A 17,400-nucleotide genomic window follows, 5' to 3' on the forward strand; every position below is an offset into this window, starting at 1 on the left:
CTGAGCAGAATTCAAGCTCCTCATCCTCACCCCAGCACCAGAGTTCCCGTGGGAATGAACTGTCCTTGGGAGACTAAGAAACTGGAGAGGTAAGGTCTGAGCTGTGAGCAGAGGCCACCTGCTGCTCCTTGTGGCTGCTGGAGAATTCTCAGGGGAGGAAACAGCATGGGAGCCCTGAGGGGGCCGCCCTGCTGTGCAGGGGCCTGGCCAGGGCTCCTAGGTGAAGGGGGCAGAGCTGGCCGGGGATGTGGGAAACTGAACCTTGGAGCAGGCAGGACCTGAAGAGAGGAAGCTGGTAGCCATGGTCTCAGGGGTGACTTGGCATGGTGTGTGTGTGTGCTCGTCTTCACACTTCTGGGCTTACCTGTCCTGGGGTGCACTGCTCCTCTTTCTCTTGGTTTCACATTCTTGTTACTGGAGAGGACACTGGAGGGTGTTCACTTACGTATTTTAGTGTTCCAGGGCTCTCACTAAGGTGGTGTGACTTCATCTTCTCAGATCTCGGCTCCCAAGTGCCCCCAGGGTCTCTGCCTGGCTCTCCAGGTGTGAGAAGCACTACCCAGAGCAGCATGGGGAGCTGCCTGGTTGGCACTGACCACACTCAGCTGGCCCTGCTCTCTGATTCTGTCTTGTTTGCACAGAGTCCATGGGCATTTGCATCTGGGTCCTTGGTTGACCGTTGATCAGGTTTTTCTTCCCCCTGGACCACAGTGTTACGGAAACAGGGCTGTGGGTTGGGTCTGCCTCACACGTGGGGGTAGAGGAACGGAGAACCGAGACACTGTGGCAGCTGCGCGTGGCCCATTCCTGGCTGTCGGGGACGGCTCTGTGCCAGCCCTTCTCCCATTATGGACTCTAACGGCTCTTCATCTCTTCAGGGGCTCTTACTGCAACCGCTGAAGACCTTGGTGATCCAATGGCAGCCACATCCAAGATTAGTGAGGGCTGTTTGATTTATGTTCTCCGAGAGCATTCTCGCTGAGAGCTGCAGCTGACTCATCCCAGTGACTGAATGTTTTCGAGTTAAATCAGTGATTACTGAGCCACTGCAGGTGTCCAAGGCACCTGGCAGCTGTGGGCACTGCTTCCACTGTCCCTGGGTGGGCCTCACTCCCGTGCATGGGCAGGGCCAGAGGCTGCCTGACCTTGCTTGGATTTCACAGGCTGGCTCTGGGCAACCCTGACTGCCCTCCTCCTCCTTTCCATGGATCTTCTCACTCTTTATGTTGGCATATGAACGTTTGGCTGCTGAAGGAGGCAACTGCTCACATCAGTAACACCTATCCCCAGATGTCCTTGGGTAAGCAGGTGTAACCCGGCAGGGTGACATCTTTTAGGACGGTGTGAGAGTCACAGGCCAAGACCAGAGCAGCTCAGAGGTGTGTAGAAGTGGTGGATTTCCTCAGACTTTAAGGACAAAGCTCTTTCCCTCTCTGATCAGTTTCTTTGGGAAAAATTGTTGTAGAAAGAGCAAAATATGAAACTTGGCAAGAGTTGTTTTTCTTGCAGCTGTTGCCCCTGGCAGGATTAGGCAGCTTCACTGCGATGATGATCTCGTTAAAGGCTTAGTGAATGGCTCCAGGCATTCCGTGGTAGATTTTAATGTCATCTCTAATGTGAGTGGGTATCATCTATCATGCTGAGTGGTGTTACAATAATCCACGTACTTTTAGGCTAGCTGCATCTGACAGCGCAGACTCTGAGGGGCTGAGGGGTTAAGTGGCTGGCCTAGGGTCACACAGCTGGTAAGGGGACCAGAGCTCAAACCCGGGCAGCTGGGCCCAGCACCCAGACTGATTTATGTCTCTCCTGGTGGGTACATGGATGGGGCCGACTTGATGGGGCAGCACAGGTGGGGCAGGGGGTGGTGGATGCGGTGTGACACCCAGAGATGGAGACACGAGTAACCAGGGTCGGACTGGGGACTTGAAAGTGCAGATTCTAGTCTGGCTGAGGACGGGAAGTGCTGGAAAGCCACCCCAAGAATGGGAGGACTGCACTCCTGGGGGCTCGGGGCCACCTTCTCCTTTGCTGTGGAGTGGCCTGGGGGCAAAAAGACTGAAAGAATCTGGAGAAACTGTTGTTGGTTGGAAATGACATGATTGTTTTGTAAGAAAAGGACTGAAAAATTCATTTCCTAATGTAAAAAAATTAGAAGATGCAGAATAGTCCAAAGAAGATAATTAAAGATGCCCCTGAACTGAGCACCGCCCATGCCTGTCCCCCCTCCTCTGCCTACAACAGGTGGTCACAGTCAACGTGCTAGGGGCCCACAATCAGGTGCTTGGCCCCAGCGAGCTCACCTGTGGAGACAGATAATGCTGCCCTGTTGGGATCGGGAGTGAACTCCAGCCTGTGCTTGGAGCCGCAATGCTCACACCCTTCTGGGTGTGCGCCTCCCTGGCAATTTCTTTACGTGAATAAGCTTACATTTAAGTGCTGTTTTATCATCTCTCTTTTGCATTTAATGATATATTGTGTTTATCTGTACTTGTCAACAAGCATTAACTTGATGGTTTGTGCTGCCTGCAGAGCGTGCTGTAATATTTATTTATTTAGCCAGTTCCTGATGAGCGTACATTTAGATTCTGAATTTTTACTTTCGTTAAAGTGATGTGGAGATAAACACTCCTGGGCTGGCATCCTTTTGAACTTGTAGGATTGCTGAGTCCAAGGAAACCTGTGTGGCAGAGCTTGTCAGACTCCTCCAGAAAGCCAGGCCAAGCTCTGCCCTCACCAGTGAATGATAACTGTTGTGGATCCCCTGGCCTGGGATGATAATGATCCGTGGGCCATGCTGCTGGCCAGGTGCCAGCTCTTGCCAGAGTTGGGATGGGGGGTGTGAAGGAGGCTTTGCAGCCTGGCAATAGGAACCACCAGGGAAGCAGTAAATTGTTTCCCACGCGAGACTGAGGGGCTTGTATCCACTGACAGTGGGTTCCCTGCAGGAGTGTGAGGTGGAAGGGGAGGCGGGGTTACCCAGTGTGGCTCTTCTTGGCTTTTTTAGATAGAAGAGAGATGCCCCAGGGACCTGGCAGGGTAGAGGGCTGGGAAGAAGGGGGTGGGCTGGACAAACTGGAGCAGGCGCTTCAAGTTTCCAGCCTGCAAGTTGGGAGAGCCTTGTTACGTGTGTCCTGGCCTCTGAGTAATCCCCGGCCCTGTGGCTGAAATGTTTCTAGAAACTTCTGTCACCTGTGGATGCTTTAGATGTGGCTGCCACTCAAGCCTGGAACCTGTCCTCGGCAGCCAGGCAAGACCATTTCCCCATGCAGAGCTACCCACTGGGTGCTCCCCTCTGAGCACGGGATGAAGCAGCAACTTTCCCAGGCTTTTGTAATTACAAAGTTTTTAATGAGGTTGTATCATCAGTTGAGTCTTCAGAATGTCCTGTCTGAGACAACTTGACATTGAACAGAAACCATATTCTTTTGAGCATAAAACTAGCATCACTCTTCATTCACTCTGCAGACTGCAATTTGTGTAAATTATTTCATTTCACTCTTACACCTTTCTCTTAAGCTAGCAAGAGAAAATGGGTAGTGTGCACTCCTGCTTGGCCTAGTTAGCAGAGAGCATTTATTTGGAAAGGGCTTGCTTCCTTGACTTCCCTGGGAAAAGGCGTCACTCGGAGGCAAGGACAAGTGGATGGCCTGGAGATACAGATGCAGGCGTCCTCAGCCAACACCATCTTTTCCAAAGTGTCTGCTGAACACCAGACTTGGAACGAGTTGAGATTTTGATAAGAAACTGGATTTAAATGAGCCCAGTTAGGCCCAGAGCTGTTTGCTAATGCCCTGTGGTCCATCTGGGTCAGGTGCTCCAACTTGGAGTGGGGAAATTTCAGCCCTGAGGAGTGGCGAGGGGACGTGGGGAGCAGGCCTAGGGTCAGACAGTGGGATTCGACACTTGACCCCACCGATCGACACTTATGTGGCTCCTTGGTGTTCTTATCTGCGAATATCTAATGATGATTGTGGAATCCCTGTGAGATGTTGGTACATTCCTGGGGTCATAAGTGGCCTGACTCACTCCCTCATTGGCCCCACCCCTAGAAGGTTCAAGCAGTGATGATGGGGAAGTCAGTGCTCCGCTGTGCGTCTGCTTGGCTTCTCACAAGTGACGCGAGTGAGGCTGAGACTAGAGGTAACCAGAGGGGTGGGGGTGGCTGCTGGTGGGGTAGGGGAGCTGCCTGCAGGCCTGCATCAGGTGGTCTGGTCCATGGGAGCTGGGGCCACCCCGGCTGTCGGTACCCTGGGAGGCACTGCTTACTGGGCCTGAGATGAATGACTTCTACCCCCGGGTCCCTCCCTATTAATTTCCAGACCCAGAGCTTTGAGGGCCTAGAAGGGACCCTGAGGCTAAGAAGGATGCTGAGGGACTGATAGAAGGTAGGCAGGGCAGGGCCAAGCCAGCCCTAAGGGAAGCCTCATTGGCTGCCGACAGGGTCAAGGATCAGGACAAGAATTCTATTTTTATGGGCCCCCACAGGAAGCCGTGGTTGGAGGTTTTCTGCTGGTCCAGGAGCACTTCCTCCCTGGGGGCGCCTATCGCCCCACACCTGGAGGCAGGGCTGGCGTGAGTGCTGTCAGGGTCCCAGCGCAGGGGGAGCATGGTCCTGGTGGAGGGGGAGCCATCCCGGACTGAGAGCGGCCAGTGCCTCAGTTCCCTCCTGTCTGGAATGAAGGGACAGAGTCTCGGAAACTCGGAGGATTCACTGGGTTGACATTTGCACAGCTCCAAGAGCCCTGCCTGGCGTCTGGCCCAGGAGTCCCACCCTCTCCTCTGCTGCCCAGTGCCCACCTGGGCAGCTGCAGGTGTGGCTAACCCCTGTAACTGTGCCCAGACATGGCCCTCAGAAGCTGCTCACAAGCTAGCCTGAGCCCCTTGCTGTGTCCGGCATGCAGAGACTCAGGTGTCCCCAGCAGGGACCTGATGGTGGCACTGTGTGGAGCCCAAAGGGAAGCTGTGGCAGTGGGGGTGGCAGCGTCCTGAGCCTGTGACGGCTGGGATCATAAGGAAGTGCCTCTGTGGGAAGTGGCGCCCACACTGCCCAGGGGCATGTGTCTAGACCATGTCCTCCTGTGTGGTCATAGGGAAAGCAGAAGTGCCTGGGTGAGGCTGGCCCACAGCCAGCCTTGCAGATGAGGGAAGAACCCGTTCCCAGGACTAGAGATCATGCCAATTCTGTCTGAGGTCAGCCCACTAGACACTCTCCCACTCCAGGGGGCAGCAGCCCACCCTGAGGGACCCAGTGGATCCGCCTGTCAGATCCTCCATGGTGAACATTTGCCCCCTTAGAATTCCTGCTCCATGTCCCACAGTGTGAGAAGAGCAGGAGACAGGTGGACCTCCTTGGGGGCAAAGGTCATCAGGGATTCCCCCTGGACAAGAAAGGCCAGACCCTGCATCTCTCGTGCTCACAGGGAGCCCAGCACCTTGCCCAGGCCTTGGGTTGGTCTTAGCAGGGGGCACCAGAGGAGGATGTTCTGTGGCGGATGGCACGGCCAGCTGGCCACATGCCAGGGCCAGATCTGCAGGAAGCGAGGCCTCCACGCTGTATCACCTTCCACAGAATGGGGGTGTTTGATGTGTGCTCACAGCCCTGCTTTCTATCAGCTGAGTAAGTCGGATGGTCAGAAAAGAGATTAGTGAAGCACGATTATTCACATTTACTCAGCCCTTAAAACCACATGCATCTTACCCAAGGATTATGAAATGTGAGAAAACTGAACCCTTTCCTCCGGCCGGCACTGTTCCAGACCCATATTTGGGGGCTCCTTCCTTCCGTCCCTGCATCCTGTCTCTGCATCCTGTGTCTCTGGATGAGGACGCTCAGCCTGTGTGAGGTAGCGAGTGTGGGCAGTGCCCAGAGGCCATTCCCTGACCAGGGGCCTGGCGTAACCGCAGCCCATGCTGAGGAAGGTGCCCTGCCCCTGAGTCCAGTCATTCTGGGCCAAGATGCCGCCCTCCCCAGGGACGGGTGGGAGGACCCTAGAGGGGGCGGAACTGGTGGCCTACTTTATGTGGTTTAAGAATGTTCTAGAATATCTCTGGGGCTTCTCAGGTGGCTCAGTGGTAAAGAATCCACCAGCCAATGCAGGAGACAAGCAAATTTGATCCCTGAATCAGGAAGATCCTCTGGAGGAGGAAATGGCCACCCACTTCAGTATTCTTGCCTGGAAAATCCCGTGGACAGAGGAGCCGGATGGGGTCCATGGGGTCGCAAGAGTCGGACACGACTGAGCGACTAAACAACAACAACAAAATGTCTTTTAGATTTTTCAGTTAATTTTGGTTCACATGGATTGGGAGGATAGACCTCCTGGCTAGAGACCCCTCTCTGGGCCTCTGTTCCTGCTTCATTCCTAACCTGCCCCCTAGCTGTGGTCTCAGAGCGGAGGTGCCTCCTGGGGGCCGCAGGACAGAGTGAGGCCGATTAACCCCTCAGCTGGAGTTTTCCACCTGGAAGGTGACAGCGTGATGGTGATGCACCGGCTGCCACTCTTCCGTGTCTCACAAGTTCTGAATCATCTGGAACATGACTCAGCTCAGAAAGGGATGCCCTGCCCACTGTGGAATTCCATCTGCTGGAAAAACAGGGCCTTTGCGGGCCCCGGGGGCCGCTAGGCTGGGCTCTGGGCAGGTTGAAGGTTAATAGAGTTGGGGTCCGGCCAGCAGTGGCTTGTGATGGTCTCTTCCCTGTGTGGTGGCTGCAGGGTGAAATCCTCACTGTGACTTGGACTCAACCTCACCCTGGGAATTCTAGCAGAGGAGACTCCCAGGCACCTTCCTGCTGTCCAGAGGGACACAGGCCTTTTCTAATCCGGCCATCTAGCTGGGCTCCATACCCTTCTGACCTTCCTGGTAGTTTCCAAAGCACCTCAGGGTCAGACAGACAGAGGCCCCTTGGTCCACCATTGCCTGGCTGTAGCTGGTGTGGTTTGAACATGATTCAAAGGCAGCGGAGTCTCAAAATAGCAAGCTTTGCCACAAGGTGCTCAGCTGAGTCCAGGGCCGAGTTGACGTTCCTGGAAGTCTCCTTGAAGGGGTGTGGAAGCCGGTGAATCAGACTCGGAGGTCTGTGTAGGTGGTGTGTGCACAAATTCCTGAGGGGGAATTGGACCTGAGATGATGGGGTGATGACTGTTCCTTTGTGTCCTGCCAGGGTGAGGTGACCTGGGCCTTCACAGAGCTTTTGCAGAAGCATGTGGGATCCGTGACGGGTTTGCCAAGCCGGGAGGGACGGCCATGTCCAGGGAGGGGGCAGGGCTGAAAGGACAGGGCTTCGTGTTGGCTCCAGCCCTTGCCCGTTCAAGCTGGATGACGGCCTGTGGTCAAGCTGGCCTCACTTCGTACCTCTGCTATATATTTTTAAGGAATCACTAGATATGAAGCAAAGAGAGTGGCATTTTGTGGGTTTGGATTTAAAAAAGAAATCCCCGTTTGGGCCTGGGCTTGGTGAGGCTCCCAAGCCAGTCCCTCCTGCCTTGGCAGAGACCTCCTTGTCCTTCTGCAGCCGGGTTGGGTCTGGGGGCCCTGTGCAGGACAAGAGGAGTCCAGTCTCCTGGTGCAGCCCCAGGTGCTTCCTTCCCTGTGGACACTTGGAGGGGGCCGTGACCACCTAGGGGTGTAGGGTGTTGCCTTGGGCAGCCCTGCATGCAGTCCTCCATCTACCCCAGATTCCAGATGATTCTTTCTGGGAAGGTTCTGTGACATCTTCACTGAATGGTGACGTGAAGGAACCACTGTTTCTGAAGTGCTCGCTGTGGGGCTGGGACGGCCCCTCATCTCTGCCCCGAGTTCCTGGAGAAGGAAGGGTGGGAGCTGCTGGCTCCAGGGCAGAAGGGGCATCAGCTCCAGCTGGAGACACAGAGCTGCCCCAGAGCGGTTTCTGCCCTGCTCTGACACACCGGCCCCACGCCCAGTGCGGCGGACCCTCCCAGAACCCAGGAGGTGCTGACGAGGCCTCTGGGTGCTGCGAGATCCTGGAGGGAGGGAGTCCCAGCTCTCATTGTGGCTCCAGACCAGTTATTGCATTTTTTGAGTCTGTTTCTCCTCCACAGCAGCAACATAAAACCTGTCTCCCCAGGGTTCACTGGGGACTGGAGGTCCCAGAGACAGCAGGAGGCCACGAGACTGGTGGTGTCCTGTGTCCAATGCCAAGTCGCTTGCCCCACAGGCCCCTTCAGGTGGCCAGTGTTTATGATCAGGCATGTGCATACTCCAGGGAGTTGCCCACGGGGGATGCGGTTCTCTGACTCACTCACAGCGGTAAGGCCCTGGGTTATTCACAGTGCACTCAGAACAAAGCGCAGTAGAAATCTCCATTGTGAGCAATGCTGGCGGAATCTGTCAGGAGTGCCTGACCACCATCTCACCTTCGCCTTTTGGTAGGATATTCATTATTCCTATTGCTTATAATTCTTCACAAGGCCCAGTAATTGAATCTCAGCTAAATCCAGCCATCCATCTCTGAGGGCAGTTTTCAGGCTGCCCTGGCCCATGAGCCAAATTGTAGTGACAGCCGGGATTTGGGGGGATGAGTGTGACAGAGATGCTTCTGTGGGGTGCAGCTGGGATGTGTGGAGCAGAAAGGCAGGATCACCCCGGGGAAGGCAGGCAGTGTGCTGGCATTTCTGCTGGTTCTCAGCCCCTGAAATCACACAGGGAGCTCCAGCCAGGATATCTGGGGCGAGTCTGGGCTGTGTGCTAAGCCCTGTAGGAGAGTGGGAGGGGTGCGGCCTGAAGGGGGCCCTGGGGGGTGCCATGGCACATCTTGTAAACAGAGGGTAGAGGTCACTCTGGGGCAGCCAAGTCTAGTTCTGAAAGAAAGTGTGGAGCCCTTTCCAAGGTCACTGGACAAAATCTCTAAAACTGACCAAACCCCATAGCAGCTGTTGCTCTGAGCCTCCCAGTTCCCTGACCCCTTATTAGGTAAAATACCGATGCCGTTGCCCGCCCTGGAGCATCCTAACCAATTGTCTAATGCCACCATTCCAGTAGGAATTTTCTCTGGAAAATTCCAGAGAATTTTGGGGTGGAGAGTGAGGCTATAAAAATTGGCTACTAGCCTTCAAAAGGGGTCGGCTCTCCCTTGAGCCAGCCTGATGTTCTAACAGCTCTAATGAACTCTACTCTCTTCTCATTCTGCCTTATGTCTGGAAATTCTTTCCAGCCCATGCACGGACCTCGGCAGAAAGGGCTTGATGGAGTTTGGAGTCAGAGGATGCACCCAGAGTCTAGAACTTTTCAGGTTCATGGACCAGGGGTTGGTAGTAAAAGCTGATGTCATGACGATGTGTTTTAGAAAGAGAATCTTTCATTCTAGGCCAGCCAGATCACAGAGTAGACCACCATGGGGATTGGTGTTGGCTTGAGAAACCCGCTTCCCCCCGACACTTGTTTCTGCTACAGGGTGACTGTGTGTGGCTGTGAGGTTCTGGTGGATCTTTGCCAGCACTGGGAGGTGTCCCCACTGCATCACAACAGTGCAGTGTCCTTTCGTTTCTGTGTTAACATTGATTCAGTGAGTAGGCACGTATATACTACAGTATGCTCCTGTGGTGAGCACGTGTGTCTCCAATTCCTCATTCATGCAGCTTCCTCTGCAGAGTAGCTGAGGGGGTGGGGGTGGTTAAAGGAGTAGGTGAGGAGGTGGGGGGACTGAGGGAGTAGTGGGGGTGGGGGAGTGAGGCAGGGGGCGGGGTGCTGAGGGAGTAGAGTAGGGGTGGAGAGGCTGAGGGAATAATAGGGAGGTGGAGGGGCTGGGGGAGTAGCTGAGGAGGTGGAGGGGCTGGGGGGAGTAGCTGAGGGGAGTGGAGAGGCTGAGGGAGCAGCTGAGGAGGTGGGTGTGACTTGTTCTAGGTCACACAGCTGAGAAGTGGCAGCACCTAGACCTGAACCTGGGCAAGCTGGCCTCAGAGTCTACACTCTGGCCCCCACACTTTGCTGCCTTCCCCATTAGGGGGAGAATAAACATGAGCTGAATTAAGGCATTTAGTTGCCTTGAAAGAAGTACAAAAAATGCTGTAGATGTTGATTGTGTTTAATAGCATAGAAAATACGCCTTTTCAAAAATAGCTTAACTTAATAGAAAACTGACCTGGAAAAGGAAATGGCAATCCACTCCAGCACTCTTGCCTGGAAAATCCCATGGAAGGAGGAGCCTGATAGGCTACAGTCCATGGGGTCGCAAAGAGTCTGACAAGACTGAGCGACTTCACTCACTTCACTCAATAGAAAACTGAGAAGTGAGTCAAATGAACATAAGTCATGCAAGTTATGTGCAGTATTTCCCAGTAGAAGGAAACAAACGTGGTGAATAAGTTCTGAGCCTGTTTCCTGCCCCACCCCCACCCACCCCCTCCCCCGTGTGTGTTAAGGGCAGAGCCTTAGGACATTTTCCCGGTGTTCTCTGTCTGGCCCCTGACCTCTGCAGATAGACTCTGCATTCTAGAAAGAAAGCCTTCTTGACAAAACAATCAGTCTTTAAAAGTGAATTTTAAGTGAGAAATTGACAAACGATCTGAATATCCAGCATTATCATATTTAACGATGCAACGGTGCTGGGGAGCCCTGCCACACGTAAGATGGGACACAGTTCCTGCTGGGCTGCTCTCTCCTCCCCTCCCCCCTTCTCTCCTCCCTCCTCCTCCCTCTCCTCCTCCCACCTGGCAGCCTGACTGCCCACAGGTCCCTTGTTCTTCACTGAATTCCAGGTCTCTGTTCCTCTTGCTGCCTGACTGCCAGCCTGGCCCTCCCACTTCCCAGGGTACTTCAGCTGAGGCTGGATCTGGGGCACTCACCTGCACGGAAATGCTTTCCTCTGAGTTTTCATAGGATAAACAGTGCCAACAAAATGTCCAAAACGCTGGAGAGGCTAGAGATGATGTTAGGTCTGCTACTGTTCTTGAAAACTTCCATTTTGATGAAGTGCATTTAGTAAATTTCAAAAAGGGAATCATGTTTTTAATAGTTACAATAACTTGTGTTTTTTGAAATTGCCATAGATGTTTTCTCCAACTTTTTATTTTCCAATATCTCACATTTAATACATTTTACTTTTAGTATCAGATTTAAAATATTTTAATTAGGAAAGCATGTGGTAAGAATTCAAATAGTACCCAAGAATGCTGCTACTGCTGCTAAGTCGCTTCAGTCGTGTCCAACTCTGTGCCACCCCATAGATAGGCAGCCCACCAGGCTCCCCAGTCCCTGGGATTCTCCAGGCAAGAACACTGGAGTGGGTTGCCATTTCCTTCTCCAATGCGTGAAAGTGAAAAGTGAAAGTGAAGTCGCTCAGTCTGTCCGACTCCCAGCGACTCCATGGACTGCAGCCTTCCAGGCTCCTCCGTCCATGGGATTTTACAGGCAAGAGTACTGGAGTGGGGTGCCATTGCCTTCTCCGAGTACTGAAGAATACACATCATCAAAAATGAAATACAGCCAGAACTTCCCCGGTGGTCCAGTGGCTAAGACTCTGCACTCCCAATGCAGGAGGCCTGGGTTCAACCCCTGGTCAGGGAACTAGATCCCACATGCTACAGCTAAGACTGGGATGCTGCTGCTAAGTCGCTTCAGTCGTGTCCGACTCTGTGCGACCCCATAGACGGCAGTCCACCAGGCTCCTCCGTCCCTGGGATTCTCCAGGCAAAACATAGCCAAACAAATAAATAAAATATATTTTTTTAAATGAAATACACCCCTGCTTCAGACCAGAGTCTCTTTCTAGTCTCTCACTGCCAGCTGATCTTGATTAAATGCTGATCTAATCAAATAGTTTTGAGTAAATTATGTACATATGCACTTGGTCACGTACCCTGTGTCTGCACAAATAACATATAACACTGTTGGGAACCTTAATTTTTCCTGAACTAAGCATCTTGAACATCGTTTCATCCCTGTGACCACTTTATTTTTGAACAGCTGCACGTCCTGTAGGTGTGCCACAGCTCATACACAAATCAGCTTACACACCTGTAGTATATGTGCATTTGCACGTTTATACATGCAAACACATGCATATATGCACACATGCACATAAACCGATGGACCATGGACTCCTGGGTATTTCCAGAGTTTTCCTGTCAGCAGTCTCATACTTGGGCATCTTGTGCACGTGGGGGTGTGCCCAGCTGAATTCCAGGCAGAAAACTGCTGGGTCAGAGGGCCTGGACCTGGAATCTTGGCAGGTGTCACCTGTGGCCCGAGTGCATGTGAATGTTGCCCCTAGAGACGGCATGTGAGCGGAGTGCCGGGGCACCTCCAGGGTGGGCCTCTGGGCAGAAGTCAGGAAGTTCAGCAGATGAGGCTCGAGGCTCCTCCCCATCCCCAACCAACAGAAGCTGGGCTCCTGCTCCTGGGAGTGTGTGGCTGTGGCCCCAGGCACACCCAGGCACTGAGCTCTGAATTTCCCATGACAGGAGGAGGCGGTCAGAGCCCTGATTGAGGGGGGGTGGGGAATGTGCTTACACATGCTGGGGGCCAAACCCTAATATTTATTGGGTTGTCCCAAAAGTTCATTCGGATTTTTGCATAAAATGTTACAGAAAAACCCAAATAAACTTTTTGGCCTACCCAATATATCTCACAAGGTAGGTGATTAACAAGTTAGGTATAATTGGCTCTGCCTCACAGGTAGGGAGAGTCCTAGTCGATAGTGCCTCAGTGTTTCCTAGCAACCAGACACTGTTTTAAGCTCTTCATATAGGTTAGTCATGGATCTTCACAACAACCAAATGAGATAGGTACTATTATTAGGCCTACTTTCTGGATGAGGACACAGAAGCACAGAAAAGTCCAGTAACTTCCCCAAGGACATACAGCTGGAAAATGGAGACGCCAGACCTGGAACAAGGCCGTTTTCACCATAGAGTCCTGTGCCTGGGATGTGCTTGTGTCTTCTCCATGCGCTAAAGAGAACACTGGGTTACTGCTGAGGCAAGGGGCCTTCAGAAGGTGAGGTCACGTTGGCAGAGTGTAGGCAAGATGCATGCAAGACAAAGACCCCCTTCACCGGGGCTCTGTGCTACTGTTATGAACAGTCCTGAGACAGCTGCCTTCAGGGCATGGACATCGGGGCTCCCACACCCTCCTACAGGGTTGGAGGTGTGGTGGGGGTGGGGTTGAAGGTCAAGTTTCTCCTGCCAGTGTGAGAGGGAAACACTTCTCTCCTGGTTTATTTCATTCCTTTCTTCTGCAAATGGACTGTGCATTATGTGCATTATAAGCACATATGCAGAGTCAGGGGGACTTCCCTGGTGGCTCAGCGGTAAAGAATACACCTGCAGTGCAGGAGACACAGAAGACACAGGGTCGATCCCTGGGTTGGGAAGTGGATGGCAACCCACTCCAGTATTCTTTCCTGGAGAATCCCATGGACAGAGGACTCTGGCCAACTACTCCATGGAGTCGCACAGAGTCAGACACTGAAGTGACTGAGCAGGCACACACGTGCATAGTCAGAGGGGATGCATAATTAGAATGATAATGGTTAGAGAAAGAGACTCACAGACTTAGAAAATGAACTTACGGTTGCCAGGGGGAAGAGACAGGGAGTTTGGGAAGGTCATATACACATTGCTGTATTTAAAATGGACAACCAACAAGGACCTACTGGATAGCGCATGGAACTCTGCTCAGGATTATGTGTCAGCCTGGATGAGAGGGAAGTCTGCGGGAGAGTGGACGCATGTGTATGTGTGGCTGAGCCCGTTTGCTCTTCACCTGAAACCACCACAACATTGTTAATTGGCTGTACCCCAATGCAAAGTAAAAAGTTTCAAGTTTTGGGAGAGACAAAGAATGATATGGTTAGTAATTGCATACAGAGCATGTCTTTTGGCTTCTTCAGTGTGGTGATAATTAATTATAGCCTGTGGGTTTTATGTTGGGAGAGAAGAGAAAAATGGCTGTGGTAAAGGGTGCAGACAGTGGGGCCCCACGGGGCCTCGCGGTTGACTGAGCCGTTAGTGTTTTCACTCAGGAACATGGGGGCTTGAAGCTGTTTGACAGAGGGGAGATAGGCAGACTTGGCCTGAAGGTGGAAAGTGAGGGTGCCCGCGTGTGCGGTGATTAAGACACACACACACCCACACCCACACCTGCCCTCGCCTGCTTTCTTTCATCTGTTGCTCAATACTGTGAAATTAGAGTGAATATGATACGCGACTTGTCCTCCAACCACAGAACAAGCAGCTCTGGGCTTCTGTTTATTGAAGTGACAAAGACTTACTGAATTTCTAGAAGAGAAGAGTTTTTCAGTTTTATAATTCTTGGTATTCATGTTGTTTACCTAAACCTCTTACTTACGGGTGACTCGCTTTCTTGTTCCCTGAAGTGTCTTCAGCGGTCCCCAGGTGGCTGCTGTGCCCCACCTGCCCGCGTGATAGGAAAGCCCCGTGTGAACAGGTACATCCCACGGTTCATTGTGTTTGCCCACCGCCTGTCCATCAGTTGTGCCAGCCCCTCCTCCAGCATTTAAACAGGGGACATAGGTTCTGTGTCTTGGATGGATATAACTTTGTCCAGGGACACTTCCCTGCTGGCTCATCTGAAGATATTTTTGCTTGTAAATCGGCCATCAGAAGCAGCTGCTGGTATAGGAAAGACCCAGACCCAGTCATAGGCAGCACAGCACAGTAGGGCCGGGTGAATCCCAACCATCTCTGCCTGTCACTTTGAGGTCTCATCTGCTGACCCGAGCTCTTGAGCACCAGAGGTGGTCCTGGGTGGCCCTGGAAATCATGTGTCCTGGGTGGACATGTAAGAGAGGGGTACAAACTGATCTCTGTGCAGCAGACTTGATGGTCCCATTCCCCGGGGGCTGTGTGGGAGAGATGAGACAGTAACCGTGTTTCCAGGGAGCATCTCTTATTTCTCAGCTGTCTTAAGAAAAATGGCAGGAATTGTATCAACCCTTAAAGCAAAAGAAAAAAATAATTCCAACCACACAAATTGCTAGGGTTTGATTCCGAGGTTTTAAAAATATGTTGGATCATTTGCAATCATAGAGGGGTCAGCATCCATTTAACCAGCCTCTAAAACCTTTAATCCTACACGGTGACCTCTGGTTTTGCAATTCTGATTCTCTTTATCTGAGAGTCAGTGATCTTATTGGATTTGAGGATTCCTATTTTGAGGGCTCCATCCTGCACTGGAAAGGGGTTATGTATGCTATAGAGACTGGCTACACAGCTGAGGAAATTCTGCTGTTTTGGCTTAAAAAACAAAGAAAAAAATGAATTAAATGGATCCTTTAGGAAATCATTTTCTTGTAAATATGTTCTCTGTATCTGTTTTTCCTTCATTGCCTGGTGCCTTTGGATTTCAATGAAGATGAGTTCTAAAGAATACATATCTGAAGTCAGGAGACAATAGATAATAGTTTTTTGATTGATGGACTCTCAGCTGACAGTGACTCTGGCTATTTGAATGGCTTGTTCTGCAGGGAAGTGGTGGTGATCAGTGTCTGGGGACCAGATCTGAACCTGGGTGACTGAGAGGTTATACTTCCTTTGTTCATGGACGAGTGACTGCATACTCCCTCCCTCCTCCTGCTAGCACAGAGCACAAATGCCAAGCCATCCTGGGTCAGAGAATTAGTTGCGGGGGTCCAGAAGTGAAGACAGGAGTTTCTTTTTGGTGCCTTTCCAGAAGTATTGTTGAGTTTATGTGGATAGTTGAAGTGTTTAAATATTCTTGTTTCCTATTATTTTCAGAGCCAAGATTGCTGAAGACTTCTAGAAACAATTGGAAGTTTCGAGAAGGCACAAGATAAGGTAAAATCCCCTTTGTTTCTCAATCTGTCTTGCAGTTTAGCCAAGTTGACACCTTATAGAAGCCCCAGTGGGATCCAGCTGAAGGTTGGTCCTTGGTCCCTGTGAGATTTTAGGGGCAAAGATCTGGACTTGGCCACTGCCCCTTGGAGCTGGCTTAAGGGGAAGCCCACAGGGCAGTAGGGGCGCTGCCTCTGTTTTATTTCCTCCCTGTGCTCCTCCCCCTGCCCCGTTTCTGAACTGCAGTCCCTGGTCTAGGCATTGAAATGCCCCATCTTCTTTTTTGGGAGTAGAAGTGAGGCTTCCCTGGTATCTCAATGGTAAAGAATCTGCCTGCCACACAGGAATGTGAGTTCCATCCCTGTGTCAAGAAGATCCCCTGGAGAAGGAAATGGCAACCACTCCAGTATTCTTGCCTAGAGAATTCCACGGACAGAGGAGCATAGGGGGCTACAGTCCACGGGGTCTCAGAGTCAGACACAACTGAGCACACGCCCACGTGGGGGTCATCATGGGGTCTAGTGTGAAAAGAGCACTGTCTGTGCCATCTGCCTTGAAATTGAGTCATTTTGTGATCAGTCTTAATTTTTGTTGATACATACATGGTCAGCCATGTACTTCTAGCTTTCAGTTCAGTTCAGTTGCTCAGTCGTGTCCGACTGTTTGCGACCTGATGAATCGCAGCACTTCAGTATCCTATAGAGGACAGAGATATGCCAGTTTAATTGGTAAAAACAAAAGGCAAGCCTCCCCCTTTCTTCCTGTTATGCTACTCATGTATTGTGGATGAGCAAGTAGGGTTGTCATTTCCTCTGGCTTTTCGATACACCTGCTGCCAGGATGGTCCTTGGTATCTGCCATGTGTGGCAGTCGCAAGAACCAGTTGTGCCAGCTTGGGGACCAGTTTTAATGAACACAGCTTCACTTCTAGGGACACTTTGCACTTTCTGTGTTTATTGGCTGGTTATGTACGTGTACATTTTAAATTATTTGTTCTATTGGGCCAGAGCTCTGTAGTTTGTTAGAGCTTTTCTTTCTGTAGTTGTTAGGAATGTGTGTTTGTGTTCAGTATGTGCTCACTCATGTCTGACTTTTTGTGACCCCATGAACTGTAGCCCACCAGACTCCTCTGTTCATGGGATTTCCCAGGCAAGAATACAGGAGTGGGTTACCATTTCCTCCTCTGGGGGATCTTCCCAACCCAGAGATCAAACCTGCATCTCCTGTGGCTCCTGCAATGCAAGGTGGATTCTTTGCCACTGAGCCATTTGGGAAGCCCAGTTACTAGGAATAATTGCACTTATTAGGAATTCTATTCCCAGGCATTTATAAGTATTTTTTTCCAAATATTTTCCCATAGATTGTTTGTCTTTTGTTTGCTGAACACTTTATTTTAAAGAAAGATTTTGGGACGCAGAAAAATTGAAAGTAAGAGTGGTTTCTTCTGTTCAGTACTACACTGAGTTGTTAGAGAATTCCAGTGTAAAGGCCTAAGAGGGTGGAGTCTCTTGTTACTTTTACCTTGTGGTCATAATAAGCATGAAGTATATGCAGGGAAATGAAGTCACTTCTCATTTTTATGTAAATGCAAAGAGGTCAAAGAAATGGCAGAAACAGATTCTTG

The 17,400-nt window shown here is 51.3% G+C and overlaps 1 protein-coding gene across 1 annotated transcript in view; it reads left to right on the forward strand.

Moving 5' to 3' along the window:
* Positions 1-9,355: 9,355 nt before the first annotated feature.
* SEMA4D (semaphorin 4D) overlaps positions 9,356-17,400 on the forward strand; it is a 39,220-nt gene continuing 31,175 nt past the window's right edge. The window contains exons 1-3 of the mRNA XM_055579745.1: positions 9,356-9,526; positions 14,339-14,409; positions 15,815-15,863. Coding sequence (XP_055435720.1) covers positions 9,356-9,526; positions 14,339-14,409; positions 15,815-15,863 — 291 coding nt within the window. The remainder of the gene's footprint in view (positions 9,527-14,338; positions 14,410-15,814; positions 15,864-17,400) is intronic.

Source organism: Bubalus kerabau, chromosome 4, assembly GCF_029407905.1.
Source record: "Bubalus kerabau isolate K-KA32 ecotype Philippines breed swamp buffalo chromosome 4, PCC_UOA_SB_1v2, whole genome shotgun sequence".
Classification (NCBI taxonomy): Eukaryota; Metazoa; Chordata; class Mammalia; order Artiodactyla; family Bovidae; genus Bubalus; species Bubalus kerabau.